This window comes from Canis lupus, chromosome 1, assembly GCF_048164855.1.
Source record: "Canis lupus baileyi chromosome 1, mCanLup2.hap1, whole genome shotgun sequence".
NCBI classification, from domain to species: Eukaryota; Metazoa; Chordata; class Mammalia; order Carnivora; family Canidae; genus Canis; species Canis lupus.
This window is the reverse complement of record NC_132838.1, coordinates 49,232,896-49,254,329: the sequence shown is the minus strand read 5'-3', so window position 1 is coordinate 49,254,329 and position 21,434 is coordinate 49,232,896. Positions and strand designations below refer to the sequence as shown.

General features: G+C 38.7%; 1 protein-coding gene across 1 annotated transcript; it reads left to right on the top strand.

Moving 5' to 3' along the window:
• Positions 1-362: 362 nt before the first annotated feature.
• On the top strand, positions 363-20,870 carry RSPH3 (radial spoke head 3; the record flags this gene model as incomplete). The annotated part of the gene is made up of 8 exons (XM_072776202.1): positions 363-1,081; positions 5,486-5,573; positions 12,347-12,488; positions 14,164-14,309; positions 15,487-15,690; positions 17,282-17,444; positions 19,512-19,598; positions 20,381-20,870. Coding segments are annotated over 8 exons (1,857 nt in total), but the record flags the coding sequence as incomplete, so codon positions are not given.
• Positions 20,871-21,434: the final 564 nt, after the last annotated feature.

Below are 21,434 nucleotides of genomic sequence, written 5' to 3'. Positions count from 1 at the left end.
AAGTAACCGATCATTCGGGGATACATACACTTCGCAGACACTGTATTTCTTTTAAACATCGCTAATACTAAAACTAAAGCACCTGCAATTCTAGGCACAGACCAGCCTCATGATGCTTCGCTCTACAGAGTCTGGGGGCCTGACAGATCAAGGTACAGGAGCCCCGAAGGGCTCTGCAAAACACCCAACCCTTTGCGAACTCAGAGGTCTGCGGGGCGGCCCCTGTGGCTCCGCAAGCCCAAAGGTCCTCCCGGGCGCCACCACAGAGCCGTAGGCGGGGGAGGGCCGCGGGGCGCGGCGAGCCCGGCTCCAGCTCTCCGCTGGGAGACGCCAGGCGGCCCTCGCCCCGCCCTGGCACGTAACAGAGCGGCGAGCCCGGCTGCCGCGTCCGCGCCAACACTGGGGAGCAGCCCCGGGGAGCGGCGCGGCGGAGCGCGCCCCTGAACCACGGGAGCACGTGTGCCCGGGAGAATGGCGCTGACACCAGCCCCGCAAAGCCAGACTCTGCAGCGGGAACGTGGGCCGCCGCGGAGCTCGTCGAGGTCCCCGAAGCCGCCAGGCCCGACGCGCTCCGGAGACAGCCCCTAACCCGCACGCACACCTGCCGCGGAAACGCCGGCCGCCGGAAACAGGAGCCGGAAGTGCCCCGGAGGGCGGGCCTTCCCGCGAAAACCGCCGGCCGGAACTGCCACGAGGTCCCGCCCACCGGCGGAAGTGTGGGTTGCCGGGCAACCGAAGTGGGCGCCTTCGGCTGGCTCAGGGCTCCCTGGAGCAAGCCGAGCCTAGCTCCGACCTCTTGTCCCGGCAACCTCCCGCCCCGCCCGCCGTCCTTCTTGCCGCCTCTTCTAGCGTCGCGGAATCCTTGCCCTTGGCACCACGGACACGTCTCCGGCTCCCACCACCACGTCGCGCCCACCTGCTTGAAAGCCAGTTTCCAGCCGAAGCGGAGCGACCCGGCCCCCCGCGTGGCGTCCAGGCTCTCGGGCCGCACCTCCCCCGCCATGGGCACCTACACCTACACCAGCCGGCCCCGGGCCCTGCCCTGCCAGCGCCGCCGCTACAGGGACAGCCTGACGCAGCCGTGAGTGAGCACCTGCCCCCATCGCGGCGCCGCGGGGTGCGGGCCTGCGCTGCTGCCCGGGCCCTCCCCACCACCCTGCAGAAATGAAAGATCTTCCCTAAAGAACTGCCCCGTGGCGTGGAGGCGCGAAGCCAAGGGGGCGCGGGTGGCCTCCGGCGGATAGCTCAGTGGTAGTGAGCTGCGGGCGTGATCGATTAACGTGTACGAGAAACCCCCTGCTTTCACCACGGTTGAGTCCCTTGTCCAACTGTAAGCTCCTTACTAGGGGCATCCATGCACATCTCCTCCCTGCGCCCACGGGACTGCGAAGTGGGTTTAATAACTCCCATTATGCAAATGAAGACACAGGCTACAAAGGTGTCAGAACACGATGGCATGTCCGGGATGAGAGAGCCAAGCAAAGCTCTCTCCACATCCCGTCTTTGGCCAGGAATCAGGTTATCCTTCCATGCTGGACCCCAAATTGTAGCTTTACATTAATGAGTATGTATTTGCAAATATTCAAATATCCACATTTCACTATTCGAAGTAATGTTTATGGGCCTCTCTAAAGCTTATAGTTCTTTCTATAAGACTCAAATTTTGGAACCAGCAGAACTTCCCAAGAATGCAGGCTCCATGGAAGCTGGAATCTTCGTGTCTTTTGTCCACCTGGGATTGTGCCTGGCACATAGGAAGCACTCAACGCAAATTGTTGAATTAATGATTGAACACATCAGCCAAGTAACTCTTGATGCTCCTGTCAAACATTGAGTCCAAGTTCATAATTATCTCATTATAACAAATTTTTTAAAATAAATGCCCATCACTTTAAGAAAACCAAAACGGAAAATTTTAATGTATACAGGGATTATTTATATTATAAAAGCATTAAAATCGGGATCCCTGGGTGGCGCAGCGGTTTGGCGCCTGCCTTTGGCCCAGGGCGCGATCCTGGAGACCCGGGATCGAGTCCCACATCGGGCTCCCGGTGCATGGAGCCTGCTTCTCCCTCTGCCTGTGTCTCTCTCTGCCTCTCTCTCTCTCTCCGTGTGACTATCATGAATAAATAAATTTAAAAAGAAAAAAATTAAAAAAAAAAAAGCATTAAAATCCTTTTTAATCCTTTTAAGGCCATTAAACATCTTACCTTCAAAAACACTTTCTGGTGGCTCAATGGGAAATTATCAGAGAGGGAGACAAACCATGAGAAACTCTTAACTATAGGAAATAAATTGAGGGTTGCTGGAGGGGAAGTGGGGGGGGGTAACGGATGCTATATGCAACTGATAAATTATTGAATTCTGCATCTGAAACTAATTATGTACTATACTTTGGCTAATTGAATCTAAATTTTTAAGAAAGAATTTAAAAACCACTTCCAGAAACACTTTCTGGTGGCTTTTAGTGGCTGCTTACAAATCATTACTATCAAATTATACCAACAAATGAAATAAAATATCAATGGTGGTTCATTAGGAATGATTTTTTTATATATATATATATATATATACATAGCTGGTTGATAAGTTGCAGGACCTTGCTTATATTGAAGCCATCTATTGTAAGGTCATTGGAAGGAGTATGTGTGTATTTGACTTTTCAGTTTAAAATTATCTGTAAATTATATGTAGTGGTGATTTTCCGTTTATAAAAGTAATATATGCCTGCCAGAGCAAATGAAAAGTACAAAAAAAAAAAAAAAAAGATGAAAAAGGCAAATTATCTCCCTCCCACCTTTATTCCCAGCTGCCTTAACAATCTTCTATTATTCTTTTACACCTCCATTATTGAGCATATGTATATTTATAGAGGAAGTTTATTTCCAAAATTGAATCATACTACACATTTTAATCTGCAATTAGGTTTGCCCCCTTTTTTATAACCTCTAGTTCTTTTTTTCTAATTTTTTTACATATACATACACATATATATTTAAATCTATATACATAGACTCCTGTGGCTCATGCTTGGGTACATTCTTAATACTCAACCCCTTCCCTTGTAAATTTGCTTTTTCCCTCCTGCCCCCAAGGTAAACCATGTTAATGCCCTTGAATGAATGTCTCTGGACTTTTCTCCACACTCACATGTTTATGTACAAATCTATACATACAGGTACACACAGAGATTTTTGTCTACTTCATAGCAATGCTAACATACTATACACAATTCACAACATCTTCCTTTTCTCACTTAATTCTTTGTAGAACTCCAATTATTTTTAATAGCATGATATCCCCTGATATGAATGTACTATGCATTATTAGAATTTTCCACTATTGATAGAAATTCAGTTTGCTTCAAGTGCTTAACCACAAAGAGGAAGGTTTCAATAAACAACTTTATGTGCTCACTTTTTTATTTCTATGAAGTAGCTTCCCGGGATGGGATTGTTAGGTATATTTTTAACATGCACAGATGGAACTTTTTTTTCCTCCATCCTCATCAGCAATATGTGTTACGGACTTTTTTTTTCTTTTTGGCTTTTGATACTGTGAAATCAAAACCAAATTTTTTCCTCCTTATTATGTTAATTAGCACTAGGAAGGGGCACCAGGGTGGCTCAGCATTTGAGCATCTGCGTTTGGCTCAGATCCTGATCCTGGGATCCTGGGATCGAGTCCCGCATTGGGCTCTCTACAGGGAGCCTGCTTCTCCCTCTGCCTGTGTCTCTGCCTCTCTCTGTGTCTCTCATGAATAAATAAAATCTTAAAAAAAAATAGCACTAGGAGGTTTTAATCAAGTAAGCATCCTTTAGATTTTTTTCTATTTTAAAAAATCACTGAGTACAATGTATAGAGCAGATTAAGAGAAAAATGTTGTTTCAGACAGTTAAGAGACTATTACTTTTCCTAGTCCAGTTAAAATATAGTGGTAGCAATGAACAACAGATAGATATGAAAAAGCTTTGGGGAGGAGAATCAATAAGACTTGCTGGACACGGGCAGTGAGGAAGAGAGAAGGATCATAGATGACTCCCAGGCTTCTAGATTAAGCCAGCTGGTTTAATGGTACCATTTAATGAAATAGGGAGCACTAAAGAAGTAACAACAAGTTGGAGTGATAATTAGTTCAATTTTGAGGTTGCTTTTTAGACATCTCAGTGAGATGTCATTGAGTATATCAATTGGATTTACATTCCTGGAGCTCAAAGAAGAGTTCTGAGCTAAAGGTAAAATAAAATTGGGAGTTTTAGGTACATGGATTATGAGTAAAGCCTTGAGAATGAATGAGTTCAATGAAGGGCAAGAGACGGCCTGGCCCTGAGGAAATCCTCTGGTACTGGAGGAGTCAGTAAAAACACGCTGAGAAAGAACAGTCAGAAGTCCTAAAAAAACAGAAGACTATGATGGCATCATGGCAGCTAGGAAAGAGAATGCTTCAGTGAAGGAGTGGCCAGCTGAGCCAAACACTGCCCAGCAGTCCAGTAAGATGGGCAGTGTTACATACCTGGTTTTTAAGTAATACAAAGACAGGCTATCCAACAGTGGTTTTAATATATGATAAAAAAAAAAAAAAAAACAACTTACTGGGAAAAAAAAAAAAAACACAACAACTTACTGGGCACCTGGGTGCCTCAATTGGTTAAACCTCTGCCTTCAGCTCAGGTCATGATCCCAGGGTCCCAGAATCAAGCCCCCACATTGGGCTCCCTGCTGGAGCCTGCTTTTCCCTCTCCCTCTGCTGCTGCTCCCCCTGCTTGTGCTCTCTTGCTCTCTCTGTCAAAGAAATAAATAAAATCTTAAAAAAAAAAAAAGGTAACTTACTACCCCTCTCAAAGTCATTTCTGGTAGAGTACTGTTATTGGTATAGGTCACTATTTGGTTTATAGCCATACACAGGTGTCATGTAAAGAACCTCAAATGAAAACATCAACTATATGGTTTTCACTATTGATATTCTGATCCCCCACAATAAAAATTCTATTAAAATGTAAAAATATCATTTTTAAAATATATCTTTGAGGTTAAAGAGCAATGAGAAATTTGACTTACTTTTTAAGCCTGATTCTGTGAATCCTTTCATTCCTTGAATACAATTACTGTCAGTACTTTTAGGCAGGCCCCTTTCCAACTGTCCATTTTCACATTTATCAAGTAGTCTAACAGATTTACAGCCCTAAATCCAGCTCTGCCACTTACTAGCCAGGTAACCTAGGGCACATTCCTTTCTGAATTTCTTTCTTCTTCTGTCAGATGGGAATCATGGTTCCCAACTTGCAGCTCGTTGTGAGCAATAAATAAAATACATAGAGGGCCTGGCATACAAGCATTCCATAAATGATCATCCTTTGTCATGGACGGTGCAGAAACAAAAATCTATTTTCTTAATATTTGTGTCTTAGTCTAAATCCAATTCAAAATGAGTTGACTGCACAGCCAACACTGTAACAATAGTTATTTAGAATTTGCTATTTTACAGAGCTGAAGAACCTATACATTATGGAAACATAATGTATGACAGAAGGGTGATCCGAGGCAATACTTATGCTGTACAGACAGGACCATTGGTAAGTATAATTTGAATATTCTAACACAGAGTTTTTCAAACTATTTGTGCTAAAGGACCAGTTTGTTTGTTTAAATTTCCAATTTGCTGCAGACTAAAACAGTTACAAAATAAAATACAAATTACTAGAAAAATGAAATTAAAAAAAAAAGACATGCCAAATACAAGGCTGATGGTGGGTGCTGGGGCACGGGCAGTGGGGGAATAGAGAATTAGTGTTTAAGGAGTACAGAGGTTCAGCTTTGCAAAATGAAGAGTCTGGAGATAGCTGGTGGTAATAGTTGTACAACACTGTGAACGTGCTTAATGCCACTGAATTCTACACTTAAAAATGGCTAAGATGATAAATTTTATGTGACTTTACCACAATTTTTAAAAATAATTAAAAAATACAGAAGCCCCAATATTTTATTAGATTAACAGAGCTTTGTAAAACTGCTCTAAATGTTTGTAAACTTTTACTCTCAATTTCTATAATCAGATTTTTACAGACCAGTTCAAACAGTTCACAGACAATACTCTAAGTAGCACTGGTATAACATATTTAGGATTCTTTAAATTATTTCATACTATAATACTATTTTCATTGTTTAATCAAAAATTATTTAATCCACTAAACATATTTACTGAGTTTTAGGTCCTGTGTTGAGAACCTGGGAAACAGAGATGATTAAGATGGGACATGACATTAAGAGTGATGAATTCTTGGCACAGAAATAGAAATATAGTTCAGTTCATCTATAAATACTGTATGATATATTCATGCCTAACACCACACGGTGATATATGGAATATTAGATATTCTGAAACATGTACATCAAAGCTATCTAGAAAACTCACTGAAAATATGTATGTTTCAGCCCAAACCTGGAACTACTGCATTAGAACCTTCAAGGGTTGGATACAGGAATGTTCATCATTAGAAACTTCTCCAGGCAGCTCTGGTACAGCCAGTTCAGGGACCAACATTTGAAAACAACAGCTGAAACATGCAATAGAAATATATTTTTAAGCATCATCTTCTGGCAGTAGCAGTGAGTTCTGGCACACCTAAAACTAAAGGAAAAATGAAAATCACCATATTTTGTTTTTTTAAATTAATATTGTGACGATTTGATTTTTTTTCTTTTTTAGTTCTCTAGTCAATTATTCAACAACTTATCTAAAAACTCTTTGCTGAGACTTCCAGTTCCAGACAAGCAGGAATTTGCCAATAGCCCAAGCAAAGACTGGAAGATTCTGGAGGTGTAAAAAAGGATGTGGACTGGCTAGGGACCTCAGGATTTAAGTGACATAGTGATGAGTTCCCTAAGTCTTCTTTTTATCTCTCACATATCCCATTCAGAGCACTGGAGAAGCCTGCAACCCAGAATAACCAACAGGCACAAGCCTGCTCTCTCTATCCAAAAGACTGCAGGGATGCCTGGGTGGGTGGCTCAGAAGGTTGAGCATCTGCCTTCAGCTCAGGTCATAATCCTCAAGGTCCTGAGATCGAGCCCTACATAGAGCTCCCTGTTCAGTGGGGAGTCTGTTTCTCCCTGTCCTCCTGCTCATGCTCTCTCTCACTATCTCTATCTCTCTCAAATCCATAAATAAAATCCTTAAAAAAAAAAAAAAAAAAAGACTGCAAAAGGGTAACCTAGCAGAACAGAAACTTTTTAATGACCCCTCCTCATCCAAACCCCAGTGGAAAAACTATCCTGCCCCTCCCAGTGGAGTCAGCAAGACTGAGCCGGGGAACTGGACTTCTATTCTCAAGTGGCAGCAACAACATTGAGTCACTCACTGAGTTTTCCTAGGGTGATGGCAGCAGAGTCAGGAGGGAGCTGAATTTTTAATTGTATCTAGCAGCAACAAAGAGAAACAGGTGGGATAAGGCAGTGCTAGCCAGAGTTCCACTCTTCTATACCCAACACTGGTATCAGTAGATCACAGCAAGGAGCTGAAATACTATCCCCACTAGGCACCAATAAGGTGTTACCAGTTGATCCTCTGCTTTCACATGGGGCCTAGCAGGATGCTGAACTTCCATTTCCACCCATACCTGCATGCTAAAACAAAAAGGGGTGACTCCTGCTAAAAAGATTAAATAAGATCCAGAGTTTCACATCATAATACCCCAAATTTCCAGGATACAACAAAAAAAAAGAAATCACTCATCATTCCAAGAATCAAGGCAGTCACAACTTCAATGAGAAAAATCAATCAAGAGATGACCACACCAAGATGACTCAGATGTAGGAATTACCTGACAAGGATTTTAAAGCAGTAATCATAAAAAAATGTTTCAATCAAAAGTGAATAGTTATGAACATTCTAAAATGGAAAAACAATATTAGCAAAGAAATAGAAGATATACAAACGAATCAAATGGAAAATATAGAACCAAAATATACAATAACCAAAATTAAAAAGTCACAGGACAGACTCATCAAAAGTAACATAGGGAACAATCAGTGAATTCAAAGTTAAATGAATGGAAATTACCCAGTTGGAACAACAGAAAATAGACCACACACACAAGCCTCATAGCTAAGGAGCAATAACAAAATATCTAACATTCATGTTATCTAAGTCTCTGGAGAAAAGGCATAGGACTGAAAAAATATTGGAAGAAATAGTGCTCGAAAATTCCATAAATTAGGCAAAAGGTAAAAACCTACAGATTTGAAAAGTCAATTGAACCCCAAGCAGGAAAAATCTAAAGAAATTCACACAAAGACACATCAAGATCAAACTTCAAAACTAAAATCAAGGGGCACCTGAATGGCTCAACTGGTGTCTGCCATTGGCTCAGATCATGATCCCAGGGTCCTGGGATATAGCCCCAAGTCGGGCTCCCTGCTCAGTAGGGAGTCTGCTTCTCCCTCTCCCTCAGCTGCTCCCCCCTCCCCCCGCTTTTGCGCGCGCGCGCTCTCTCTCTCTCTCTCTCTCTGTCTTTCTCATTCTCTCTGTGAAATAAAAAATCTTAAAAAAAAATGAAACTAAGATAAAAAAAATCTTGAAAGCAGCCAAAGACACGACACATTACCGGAAGAGGAATAATCATTTGAATAACAGTGGGTTCCTCATTTGAAACAATGGAGGCCAGAAAAAAGTGGCACAGTATTTTTCAAGTCCTGAAAGAAAAGGACTATCAAGCCCTAATTCTAATCCAGTAAACATATTGTTCATGAATAAAGGGGAAATCAAGTCATTCTCAGATGAAGGAATTGTGTTTGATGGTTGAAGTAAAATTATATCATCACCTGATGTAGTGCTTAATGTATGTATATTAATATACATTAATATTTAAGATGATTATATTTTTAAGGAAAATGAGAGTATCTAAATGGAAGTAAAATTTCTGCCTTTCACATGAAGTGGTAAAATGTTGATATTAAATGTTAACTGTGATCCAGGTACATAGTATACTGTAAACCTTTTTATATTTTTAAACCTATGCAAAGAGATATAGTCAAGGTATTACAGATAAATCAAAAATGAATTCTAAAAAATGTTACAACTAATTCACAGAAGGAAAGAAAAAAAAATGAAAAACAAAGCAAAAGTAAATTGGCAGACAGCCCTAACATAACAATAGTTGCTTTAAAAGTAAATGGTCTAAAATAAGCCAGTTAGAAGACAGATAAGCAGAGTAGATAAAAAACATAACCCAACTGTATTCTGTCTACAAGAAATTCATTTCAATTACAGTGATGTAGGCAGGGCAAAAGTAAAAGGATGGGAAAAAATATACAAACTTTTAAGAAGTAGTTGTAGATATATAAATAACAGTTAAAGTAGACCCAAGGAAAACAGTATTATCAGGGACAAAGAAGGACATTACATAATGGTAAAAAGGTCACAATATACCAAGAAGATATGGCAGTCTTTAGTGTATATGCACCAAACAACAGAGTTCAAAATACATGAAGCTAAAACTGAAAGGAGAAATAGACAAGTCCACAATTTTAGTTGGGAACTTCAACATCCTTCTCTTAGAAAATCAGCAAGGGTATAGAAGAACTACACAATACCATCAACCAATAGGTTGTAATTAATATCTATACAACACTTCACCTGACAACAGAATACATAAATCTTTTAAAAAGAGAGATTTATTTATTTATTTTAGAGAGCGTGAGTAGGGGTGGGGGTACAGAGGGAGAGACAACCTCAAGCAGACTCCCCACTGAGTGCAGAGCCCAGTGGAGGGTTTCATTTCATGACTCTGAGATCACAACCTGAGCCAAAACCAAAGTCAGATGCTTAACTGACTGCACCACCCCAGGCACCCCAGAATACATACGGTTTTGAAGCACCTATGGAATATTGACCAAGAGAAAAAAATCCTGGGTTACAAAATATCTCAATATATTTAAGATATTTGAAATTATACAGAGTATGGCTCTCTGACCATAATGGAATAATGTCTCTCAAAATTTCAAATAGAAATCAATAATAGATGATAACTGGAAAATCTTCAAACACTTGAATATTAAGCAGCATGCTTCCAAATAATCCAGAGAGGAAGTATTAAAGGGAATTTTGAAAGACTACCTAGGACTGAATGAAGATACAACGAATCAAAATTTGTGTTTCATGCCAAAACAGTGCTGAGATGGAATAAAAGACCTCAAATCAATCATCTAAGCTCCTACCTCAATGAACAGGGAAAAGATGAGAAAAATAAACCCAAAGCAAGCAGAAGGAAGAAAATAATAAAGATAAAAGCAGAAATCACTTACATTGAAAACAAAAAGAGGGGCACCTGGGTGTCTCAATCAGCTCAGTGTTGGATTCTTGATTTCAGCTCACATCATGATCCAGGGTTATAAGATCAAGCCTAGCAACTGGCTCCATGATTAAGATTCTCTCCCCCTCCTCCCACTGCTCCTCCTCCCTATCCCCACTTGCTCTCTTTCTCTCCCTACCTCTCTCAAAAAATAAAAATAAAAATAAAAAAAATAAAAAAATAGGGGCACCTGAATGGCTCAGTTGGTTAAGTGTCAGACTCTTAGTTTTGGCTCAGGTCATGATCTCATGGGTCCTGAGACTTGAGCCTTGCTTCAGCCTGCACACTTAGTGGCGAGTCTGGTTGAAGATTCTCTCCCCTTGCCCCCTCCCACCCCACACATGCACACTCTCTCTCAAATAAATATTTTTTAAAGATGTATACAAAAACAATAGAGAAAATCAATGAAACCAAAAGCTGGTTCTCAGAATAAATAAATAAAATTGATAAACCTCTAGCAAGACTATCAAAAAAAAAAAAAAGAGAGAGAAAGAAGACACAAATGGCAAATACTAGAATGACTGTCAAGGGATATAACCATAAATCCTGCCACCATGAAAGTTTAAAGGCCATTTTTTTTATCTTTGAAAAGATCAATAAAATTGATAAACCTCTACCAAGACTAACAAAGAAAGTAAAAGAGAAGAAATAAATAAGCAAATGCCAGGGATTATGCATCTATTAAAAGAATAAAAGGATCATAATGGAACACTACAAACATACATATAAATTCAACAAACTAAATGAAATGGACTAATTCTTTAAACTATAAACTACCAAAATTCACCTAACATGAAAAATATATTCTGAATTATCCTATAATACTAAAGAAATTGGATTTCTAATTTAAAATAAATATCCAGGCCAGATAGTTTCACTGGAAAATTCTACCATTTTTTAAAAATTCTCATTGATTTTATACAATTTACACAATTTTACAAAATCCCTTCCAGAAAACAAAAGAGGAACACTTCAGGTAATCAGTATTAACCTGATATCCAAACCAGACAAAGATACTAAAAACTATAGACCAATAGCTATCATGAATGTAGATGCAAAAATCCTCAATAAAATATTAGCAAATAGAATCCAGCACAGATTCCACACTCAGTGGGAAGTCTGCTTAAGAATCTCTCTCCCTCTACCCCTCCACACTCCACTCATGTGCTTCTCTCTCTCAAAAAAATAAATTAAATAAATGTATGATATCACAACTTCAGAAAAACTGTATGCATTTAAATGACAATAGCCATTGTATTAGGGAAATGGGATTAAAGTAAGATTTAATGTTATTACATTGTCATTTCAATCAAAATGTTTTTACAATTCTAATTTTAAATATTAAATTTTTTTCATGCAAAATACTTTCATATTTCCCCTCTTTTCATATTTACCTTGAGATAAGACAGGTTAGCTGCAGAGAGTGACCACAGGATGAAATAAAGATATGACATTAAGGACATCCAAACTTTGCAGAACTACTATAAATAATTATATTTTTAGTCCTTAATCAGCTATTGTTTTGTGCACTGGGACAGGTCTTTGTTTGGACTGACAATATTTTTTGTGAGCTAATATATTTTTTCAGGAATTTTGTTTAAATGAAATTCAAATTTTTAAAAAATCCTAGTGCTTTTCAATTCATTAAACAACACATTAATATGTAATGTAACTGAGTAATGATATAGTATACTAGGTTAGTAGGCATCCAAGGAATTCATGGTAAAAATGCTTGACTGAGAAAAAACAATTTATTAGGATTCTGCAGCTGTTTATTCCAGCTAATAGTCATACTTTCAAGTTATGTATGTGCTTCATCAGATAAATTTATAATTACCTGACAAAGTTCAAATAGAATTTTAATCATGAAATCACTGATAATCAGGAAGCATTTTATGACAGATGCCTTTATGCTATCGAAGAATCACTTCTGGAATGGCAGCTCCAAAAGTTTTGAAAATATTTTCTAAATTTTAGAAGCCTTTTCTCTCACTCAGCCTGGGCAGCCTGATCCTATAGAGATTCAGAGACAGCAGCAGGCTAAGAGGAGGGCTCTTGCAAGAAAACGAGCCCAAGAACAGCTCAGACCACGAACCCCCGAACCTGTGGAAGGCAGAAAGCATGTGGATGTGCAAACAGGTAATGTGACCATGCCACTGGCATCATGGCTCCTGGGTTTGCTCAGTTTTCTAAGTCTGTTCATTTTTCATTTGGCTTTTTTATTACTTATGTATCTGTTATGCCATGAATTTTATGGGGCAGCCCAGGTGGCTCAGCGGTTTAGCACCACCTTCGGCCCAGGGTGTGATCCTGGAGACCTGGGATTGAGTCCCAAGTCAGGCTCCCTGCATGGAGCCTGCTTCTCCCTCTGCCTGTGTCTCTGCCTCTCTCCTTCTCTCTCTCTCTCTCTCTCATTATTTATAAATAAATAAATAAATAAATAAATAAATAAATAAATAAATAAATTTTTGTTGTTATTTATTTATTTATTTATTTAAATGATTGGCCACATTAATTCTCTCTTAGCCCTTTTCACATACTTTTTTCTCAAATTGGGATTATTTCTCACTTTTTCTTTTATACACCAACATCAATCACTGCTGGACCTAGAGTAGAAGAGAGCAAGTTCTCTTTTGGCATTTTATTTCTCTTTTAAGAGGCATGAACTCATCCAGATCTGAGTCCTCTACCTCTTTCCCCAGAGCCTCTTTTCTTCTTCTTTTTATTCTTCTTCCACTGCACATACTCCCAAGGCCCCACAGACTTTCCTACTTATCTGGCTGTTCTCAGCTAGGGAGGCTTTCCTGGACCTACAGGGTCTACCTGTGTTGTCCGAATCTTGATAATCAGATAACACTTAGTGTTTTCCTTAGGCTGATGTAACTATTCAGGAATCACCTTGCACTTTGCCAAGATGGTGAGTGGCTGCAACAGTTATTTCTGGGTGGTTAGGGCATAAGGAAGCGAACCATTCCATGCCTTTCCCACCCACCCCTACCTTGAGGCCATGTCTAGAATGCATCTGTCTGTAATTAGCCAATGTAGCCATAATTCTGCAAGAGCTAAATTTTACTGTTTCTTTATACCATCAGAATAGTAAGTGATAAAGTAACAGCCACCTTGTATTGAGTTTTCCTATATCTCAGAGACTATTCTAGTCCTCTACCTGGGTATCTCCTTTATTATTAAAGACCCTTGTGACAGATAATTATGATCCCTTTTACAGATAAAGAAACTAAGGCTCTAAGAAGATGTAACTTGACTAGGTCCTATGTTCAACATCTGACTCCAGTTCTGATGTTCTTTGCATGATACCACACTGCCCTTGCCTCACATAAATTATTCCTAAGGTGAAATTTGTCGTCATGTATCTGTTTATAATCTATAGCCTAGATATAATCAAGTAGCACAGTGATATGATGCCTAATTTTTTAAACATCCAGAAATTTTCAAATCTTTATACATTCACTATCTTAGGAGTCAGTTATATAGATGGATTATTAACTTTCCATCCCCAATTATACTTTGCATCTTACACACATCTAGGCTTCATATTCTTCTTTAGTTCCATGTTCAAGTACAAAGCTCAGTGCTTTCTCAACCTTCCTTCAATGTCCTAGTCCGACTGACTCTAGTCTTCCAAATACATAAAAATGCTTAGTACAACAGGTACTAAGAATGAATTTAATCCCACACTTCAGCACTTCCTTTTCTGATCCATTTAGTTTTGTTTTGAAGGAGCTAAAGTTTCAATGCACATATATGCCTGAAATAGACCAGAATTTCAAACTCAATGTATATGGTATTCTCTTAGAAATATACCTTGAAGAAATTGCTGACCGCATAATAGAAGTTGATATGGAATGCCAAACAGATGCATTTTTGGATAGACCACCAACACCACTCTTTATTCCTGCCAAAACTGGCAAAGATGTGGCCACCCAAATACTAGAAGGAGAGGTATAGTACATTATTTGGACTTCCTTCTATCTTCTTTATAAATAGGTAAAGTTAGGTTTAGCTAAAAGCTTACAAACCATTTCATAATCAGAAAGATTCTACTTACTGGATTTCTTTCCAAATATACCTATAATAGTTTTATACTGAAATACCATGTTCTGATTTCCCCTTTGCTGATCAGAGATAAAAATCATTAGAAATATTTTTAGAATATCTGTACTTTGATTTTTTTTATTGATATATTGATTAATATATCAATACAAGGTAAATTTGTATCAAATAAAGAAAAATAGTATCTCTGGTAGAAATTCCACTATTAGTTGCTTTTAAATTATATAGTTTTCATGTAGATAATTTCTCTGTATTAGAAAAAAAATCCTAAAATAACTACATTTTTCATGTCAATATAGAATGCATAAATAGGCCAGTCTATGAAACTGAAGAGAAGGCAATGCTTATGTGCATAATGATGTAATTGAGATTTAAGACTTATCTGAAGGAGGGATCCCTGGGTGGCGCAGCGGTTTGGCGCCTGCCTTTGGCCCAGGGCGCGATCCTGGAGACCCGGGATCGAATCCCACGTCGGGCTCCTGGTGCATGGAGCCTGCTTCTCCCTCTGCCTGCATCTCTGCCTTCTCTCTCTCTCTCTGTGACTATCATAAATAAATAAAAAAAAATTAAAAAAAAAAAAGACTTATCTGAAGGAACTTGAAAGAACTGCTATTGAAATTGGGAAATAAGTCTTCACAGACTACATAGAAGGGTATATTTGCCTCCAAATCCTAAAGAGAAATCACCAAAATTCCCATTATTCATTCTTATTCCTTATTCTTCAAACTGTTAGCAAAAACAACCAGTAAAAAATTGAGTAGAAAGGGCAAAAAAATAAGAAATATAAGAATATTTCCTTTGGGTTTCAGAGTTTGATCTTAAAATTGAGTATCAGGTTCATTTTGATGACTACATAGGTCTTTTTATAATTTTGACTGCTATTCTGTGTGCCCTGCAGGGCTATTTTGAGTTTTGGAAACTATAAGTAAAGCACCATCATGGTGTCTAGCACACAGAAGTTCCTCAATAAATAGTACCCTGTCATTACTGCTTTTCTGGATATTTTTTCTTTGAGCTTTTGGTTCATGATTAAAACTTTACATTTGCTTTGTTTTGTGTGTTTAAGCTCTTTGACTTTGATCTGGAAGTAAAACCAATGTTAGAAGTTCTGGTGGGGAAGACCATTGAGCAGTCTCTTCTGGAAGTAATGGAAGAAGAAGAGTTGGCTAACCTGAGGGCCACTCAGTATGCATATGAAGAGTTACGCAATGTTGAACTAGCTGAAGTTCAGCGACTTGAAGAGCAAGAGAGACGACACAGAGAAGAAAAAGTATAGAATTTGAGTTTTCTTTCTTAGTCTTTGACTATTTTTAACAGATTATTTTCTGAATTACATGTGGTATGTCATAGAGCTAATCTTTGCAGATACATTAGAAACAAGCTTATAGCTCAGTTATCTCCTCTTCTGTAGATCACAGATCTTTCATGCACAGAATCACATTCTTTAAATACCAGCTTACATAAATGAACCTAAATAGAGTTTCCAAAAGTTTCTAAATGTAATAAATTACATATGTCCCAACTGAAAGACATTCTTCAATACCAAGATTTCTAGTGAAGGAAATCTATTGGTTTGCCATAAATTGGTGGGAAAAAAAAAAAAAAAAAAAAACAGTGTAAGGGAAAAGGGGAGGAGTATATTGGGAATAGGTGGCATGAGAAAGCAAAGGATCTGGATAGAATTCTGAATTCTGGATCTTTTTCTCAGTGGCCAGGCCCCTCTCTATACCCTAGGGATCCTCCAGAACTTCATTATAGAATATAATCTTATATTCCAGGTTTTTAGAACTTTTAATAAGAAAAGTTTTAGAATCTAGTTTTTAAAATATGCCAGTAACCTTCAGTTAGGAAATACGAGGCTCAGTAATCTCTAAAGGTTTTTTACAGGTCTTTCTGGGTCTGGAAATAATTGTTGCCCTATATTGGACACCGAATGGATAAATTATGTAGGAGTGCCTAAATATGTAAAAGAGTTCAAATAATGTCCCACAGAGTCTAACTTACTAGACTCGAGCACAGAATAGGTTAGTTGTTGGGATGTTCTACTCAATACCTAATGAAATTTTCAATTTTTCTCCAAAATGAATAATTAATTGTGTAAAGGATATAGGGTATAGGGCTTATGGTAGAGATAATGTAAATGCAAGACTATTTGTTTACAAATGTGAAAAGTGGCAAAATTAGCTTTGTTGAAAAAATCAGGGAAATCTTTATCAAAGCAAACTTGTTTATTTACTATTAGGAAATATACTATGAAAATAATGAATGCAAATCATCTAAATTTATATTTGCTTAAACTCTGAAAACAGACTTCATATGAAACTATATTAATGCTCCCACTTCCACATGGGAGAAGAGAAGATGGTTCATTAGCTTTATAGATGTACTGTGGTCTACAAGAAGCAACAACAACAAAAGAGAGGTTTTTAAGTTTCAGAGCTCAATGAATTCAAAGAAGCATTACAAATGAAACAACTCACCCAAGTTCTTTAACTGAAGATGTCTGAGCAACTGTAATTTTCATATTAATTATAATTTATGATAATACTAATTACAAATACACATAAGTGTTATTATTCTTTGCTATTACCCATACAAATATATACATCTTGAAATTATTTTACTTAAAAATGGACCAGAAGATGAATCTTACCTAAGCTCCACCTCTTTTTTTGAATTCGATACCCAGGAGCTGCTGAAATTCATTAAAATCCTGATAAAGAATATGAACCATTAATAGATTCCTTGCTGTCCATTTTTTGATACAAATATGTGTCCAGAGTCTCCCACTCACTAGATTCAGAGTTTGGGGAGGACTTCACAGCTATGTAACCGTATGCGGTGGTGTTTTCTGTGTGCAGGAGCGTCGGAAGCAACAGCAGTGGGAGGTGGTGTACAAGCACAACGAGACCTCGCAGAAGGTTGCGGCTCGGGTGTTCGCACAGCGTTACCTGGCAGACCTCCTCCCGTCCGTGTTTGGCAGTCTCAGGGACGGTGGCTACTTCTTTGATCCCATCGAACGAGGTTCGTGGAGGTGTTGTTAGATCCCTGTGTACAATAAGCATCCTCTGAATTCTTCCAAGTAATCCCATGCCCATTTTTATTCTGAGTTGGAAACTATCCTTAAATGTTTAAAGTCAATTAAGTTGTTTTAAGTAAGAACTATTACTAATGAGAGGTAGGCATACTGTAAAGATCTTGATTTTGGATGTCAGTTTGTCTTTACTATTGGACGGATAGTAGGAAGAAATATAGACTTGATGTCAAAAATTTGAATTTGGGTCCCAGTTTCATCATCAACCAGCCATATCACCTTCAATTTCCTCAGGCTGAAATGAGGATTATTTAGGAGCTAAATGTCGTAATACGTATGGAACATGATATGTATAAGATGTGCGTAAGTGGTTGTTAATTTTTTTCTCAGCTGACTTCCTTTTCCACTCAAAAACCCTTTGGGGGCAGCAATGAAAGTCATGTATTCATTTAATTAGGTGTTCCCACTGTCTCAGGCACTGTATTAGGTGTGGAGATAAAAATAAGGAGACCTGGTCTCTGCCTTTAGAGAACTCATACCGGTCAGCCCTATCAGAACACCTGCCCAGAACCCCCCTCAGCTAGTCCCACCATATGAAGGGTAAGTCTTGCTGTTCCTCACCCTCCTTCCTCAAGTTCAAAAGCACTTAAATCCACATTGCTTTTGTATACAGGTCCTATTTCAAATGGCTAATAGTATTATGGGGCAGAGTTTAGGGATGTTAATTTTCCCTGACTACATATTCAGTTCAGTACACATACATAGAGGTCAGATTACACACAAATATTATTAGTTCACATTTATATTGTACTTTACCATTTATGTAGTATTTTCCATGCATGATAGCATTTGATCCTCCCAGTAACCCTTGGGAGTAGATAGGGAAATTTAATTCCCATTTTGCAGAAGTAGAAACTGAAACTCAGAAAAGTAAAATGCCTTCTCCCAAACAGCCAGGGAAGCCATTAGGCCTCAGACCCTGAGCCCAGATCCAGTATTCTTTCCATGTTGCCCTGCCACCCCACCGGGGTCTAGCTAGACCTCTGTTGTTAGACACAGAGGCTGTTGTTAGACACAGAGGCTGTTTTCTTCTCGCATGAAATGCTGAAAAAGTCAACTACAGATCATTTAGAAGCTTGGAAATGAGATTCATGCCTCAGAAGAAATTATTTCTAGTCGTGAGTATAATATTCTATTACACTCTCTACTGACACTCCACTGAAAAGTAACAGATGCCACCCCCCCTCAAAAAAAAGCTGTTTTGAAACATTAAAATGTATATTATAATGGACCATAATTTTTAAACGCTCCTGTAATGGAGTAGATTTCCATTTCAGTTTGAACAAACTTACCACTAATGGGAGCACCTAGTTTTTGACTCATTTCTAGCCTTCTCAGATACTCTGACCCTTGTCCCTGACACTTGGTCAGCTTATCCTAGGCCCTGGGCTTCAGTTGGGGGGCATTTCTTCTATCAGCCTGGTTCAATTCCAGATTTGGATTGGAGTCCTGCTCCCAGACCCACATCTTCCTCCCCACTCCCCAGCCTACCTACCTACCTACCTTCTTCACACACCTCAGATTGTGTAGTTGGCGCCAAAGGCCTGGACTTCAAGGAAAACCTCATAGTTTGGAAAATACTATTTCTATTGCAATAGAAAGAAAGTGGACCAGAATATACCTAGAGAATGTAGCAAAAGTAATGCTATATAAGTCTATGTGACATTTTGTATTAAGAAAACAGTGTTGGGACGCCTGGGTGGCTCAGTGGTTGAGCATCTGCCTTTGGCTCAGGGTATGATCCTGGCGTCCCGGAATCAATTCCTGCATCAGGTTCCCTGCATGGAGCCTGCTTCCCCCTCTTCCTACATCTCTGCCTCTCTCTGTGTGTCTCTTGTGAATAAATAAATAAAACCTTAAAAAAAAAAAAAAGAGAGAGAGAAAACAGTGTTGAGGAATCTTCAACATTTAGGGAGAAAGCACAGATTCTTCCTATCTATAATGATCCATAAAAATCATTATAATGATTATAATGAAATTAACTTTTTTTATTACAGATATTGAGATAGGATTCCTTCCATGGCTAATGAATGAAGTTGACAAAACCATGGAATACAATATGGTGGGAAGAACAGTGCTTGACAGTAAGCTCTTTTATTCTAATTAAAAGTCACTTCTGGGGGTCCCTGGGTGGCTCATTTGGTTAAGCATCTGACTCTTGATTTCGGCTCTGATCATGAGATTGAGCCCATGTCGGCCTCCATGCTGGGTGTAGAGCCTGCTTAATATTCTCTCTCTCTCCCTCTCCCTCTGCCTACCCCTGTACTTGTGCTCACAAGTGTGCTTGCTCTCTGTCTGTCTCATTCTCACTCCCTCTCTCTCAAAAAGAAAAAGAAGAAAAATCACTTCTAGAGTTCCTGGCTGGCTCAGTCAGTAGAGCATTGGACTCTTGATCTTGGGGTTGTAAGTTCAAGCTCCACACTGCATGTAGAGGCTACTTAAAAAAATAAAATCCTTTTTTTAAAATAAATTCTTTAAAAAAAGCCATTTCTGAAATTTTTCAGCAGGAAGAATAAATAGAAGAAAGATGTTAAGTTTTACAGTTTCATTTTTAAAATTTCTTTGTCAATTATATTAACAAAGGCACAAATTTTTACCCTCAAGAATACTTTTGATTCTTATATAATTTGCTCAGAATTAATACCTTTTGTTATTACTTTATAAATAATATTCTGTTAAAACAGGCATTGACTATAATACATACTAAATGCATTAAGTGGCAGAGAAGTTAAATGTGCTGACTTTGCATAAAAATGATACAGGGAAGGGCTGAGGCCTAGGGAGTGCTTTATATGCATATGTAAGTCAGCATTATAACTAGTCAAATATGAACAATCACAGTGATTTTGCACGTCTAATTTTTCAGTGTTGATTCGTGAGGTGGTCGAGAAGAGACTGGCTATGTATGAGCATAAGGAGGACCAGCCTCCATTTGTGCAGTCTGAGGATGGGTTCAGTGGCCCCAGAGCAATGAGAGAATCCCTGATGGGTGATGAATTCCATGAACAAAGTGCATCACAGTCACAGAGGGTACTTCAGGCCAGAGACTCCCTGCAAAGAACACCAAGCAACAGAAGGTATATGGAGAATGTGTCATCCCAAGAAAGGAAGCTTACGGAAGAAGAAGATGATGAACAAACAGAAAGGAATATCTCAGGGAGAGAACTATTATAACTAAGGGGAACTCTCGAGCCACGACCACTCAGCGGCCAGGCAGCAGTGCCAGCAATCAGGTAACGATGTGTAGGTCCCCTCAGCCTATGGAAATTATGTTGTATTTACCCAACATGTTTTTTTGTCTAATGGACTGGGCAAATCAAATATGTTGAAATAATAAAACTAATTAAAAATGAAAATTCATTTATTTAATGGCAGAATATCTAGAAGCTATGTTGTACGTGTCTAATGACAAGCTGTCCCTTACCACGAATATAATTAACCAATGTATTTTCCCTTAAATTTTGTGGGTTAGGGTTTTTTTTTTTTTTGTATCATATTTAATGTTAGGTATCGGTTTGCAGTCAGCCACTGAGCCTTTCTGCTCTGTAGGAAAACTATTTCACCTACTCCATGAAAGAACACCTTCCATCTTCAATATTTAAATAAGGCTCCAGAGATTCTGTGACTTGGTCATATGCTCTTGTCTGTTTTTTCACATTCCTGATATTATCACATTCCAGACAATACCAATAAAGCCAAAGTCCCTTCCCGCCCTTCTGCAGTTCCACTCCCATCCTCACTGTTATCATTATTATAATTAGGTATGTACCTTCTCAGCCTTTTTCAAGATATTCATACACATATATTTGAACATCGGAAGATAATACAGGTTCGTTTCTCTTTATGAAAATATAAATGTCTAGTTTGCATTTTTCACCTAACTGTATCTTAGACCTTAAGTGTTAGTACCTGTAAATCTC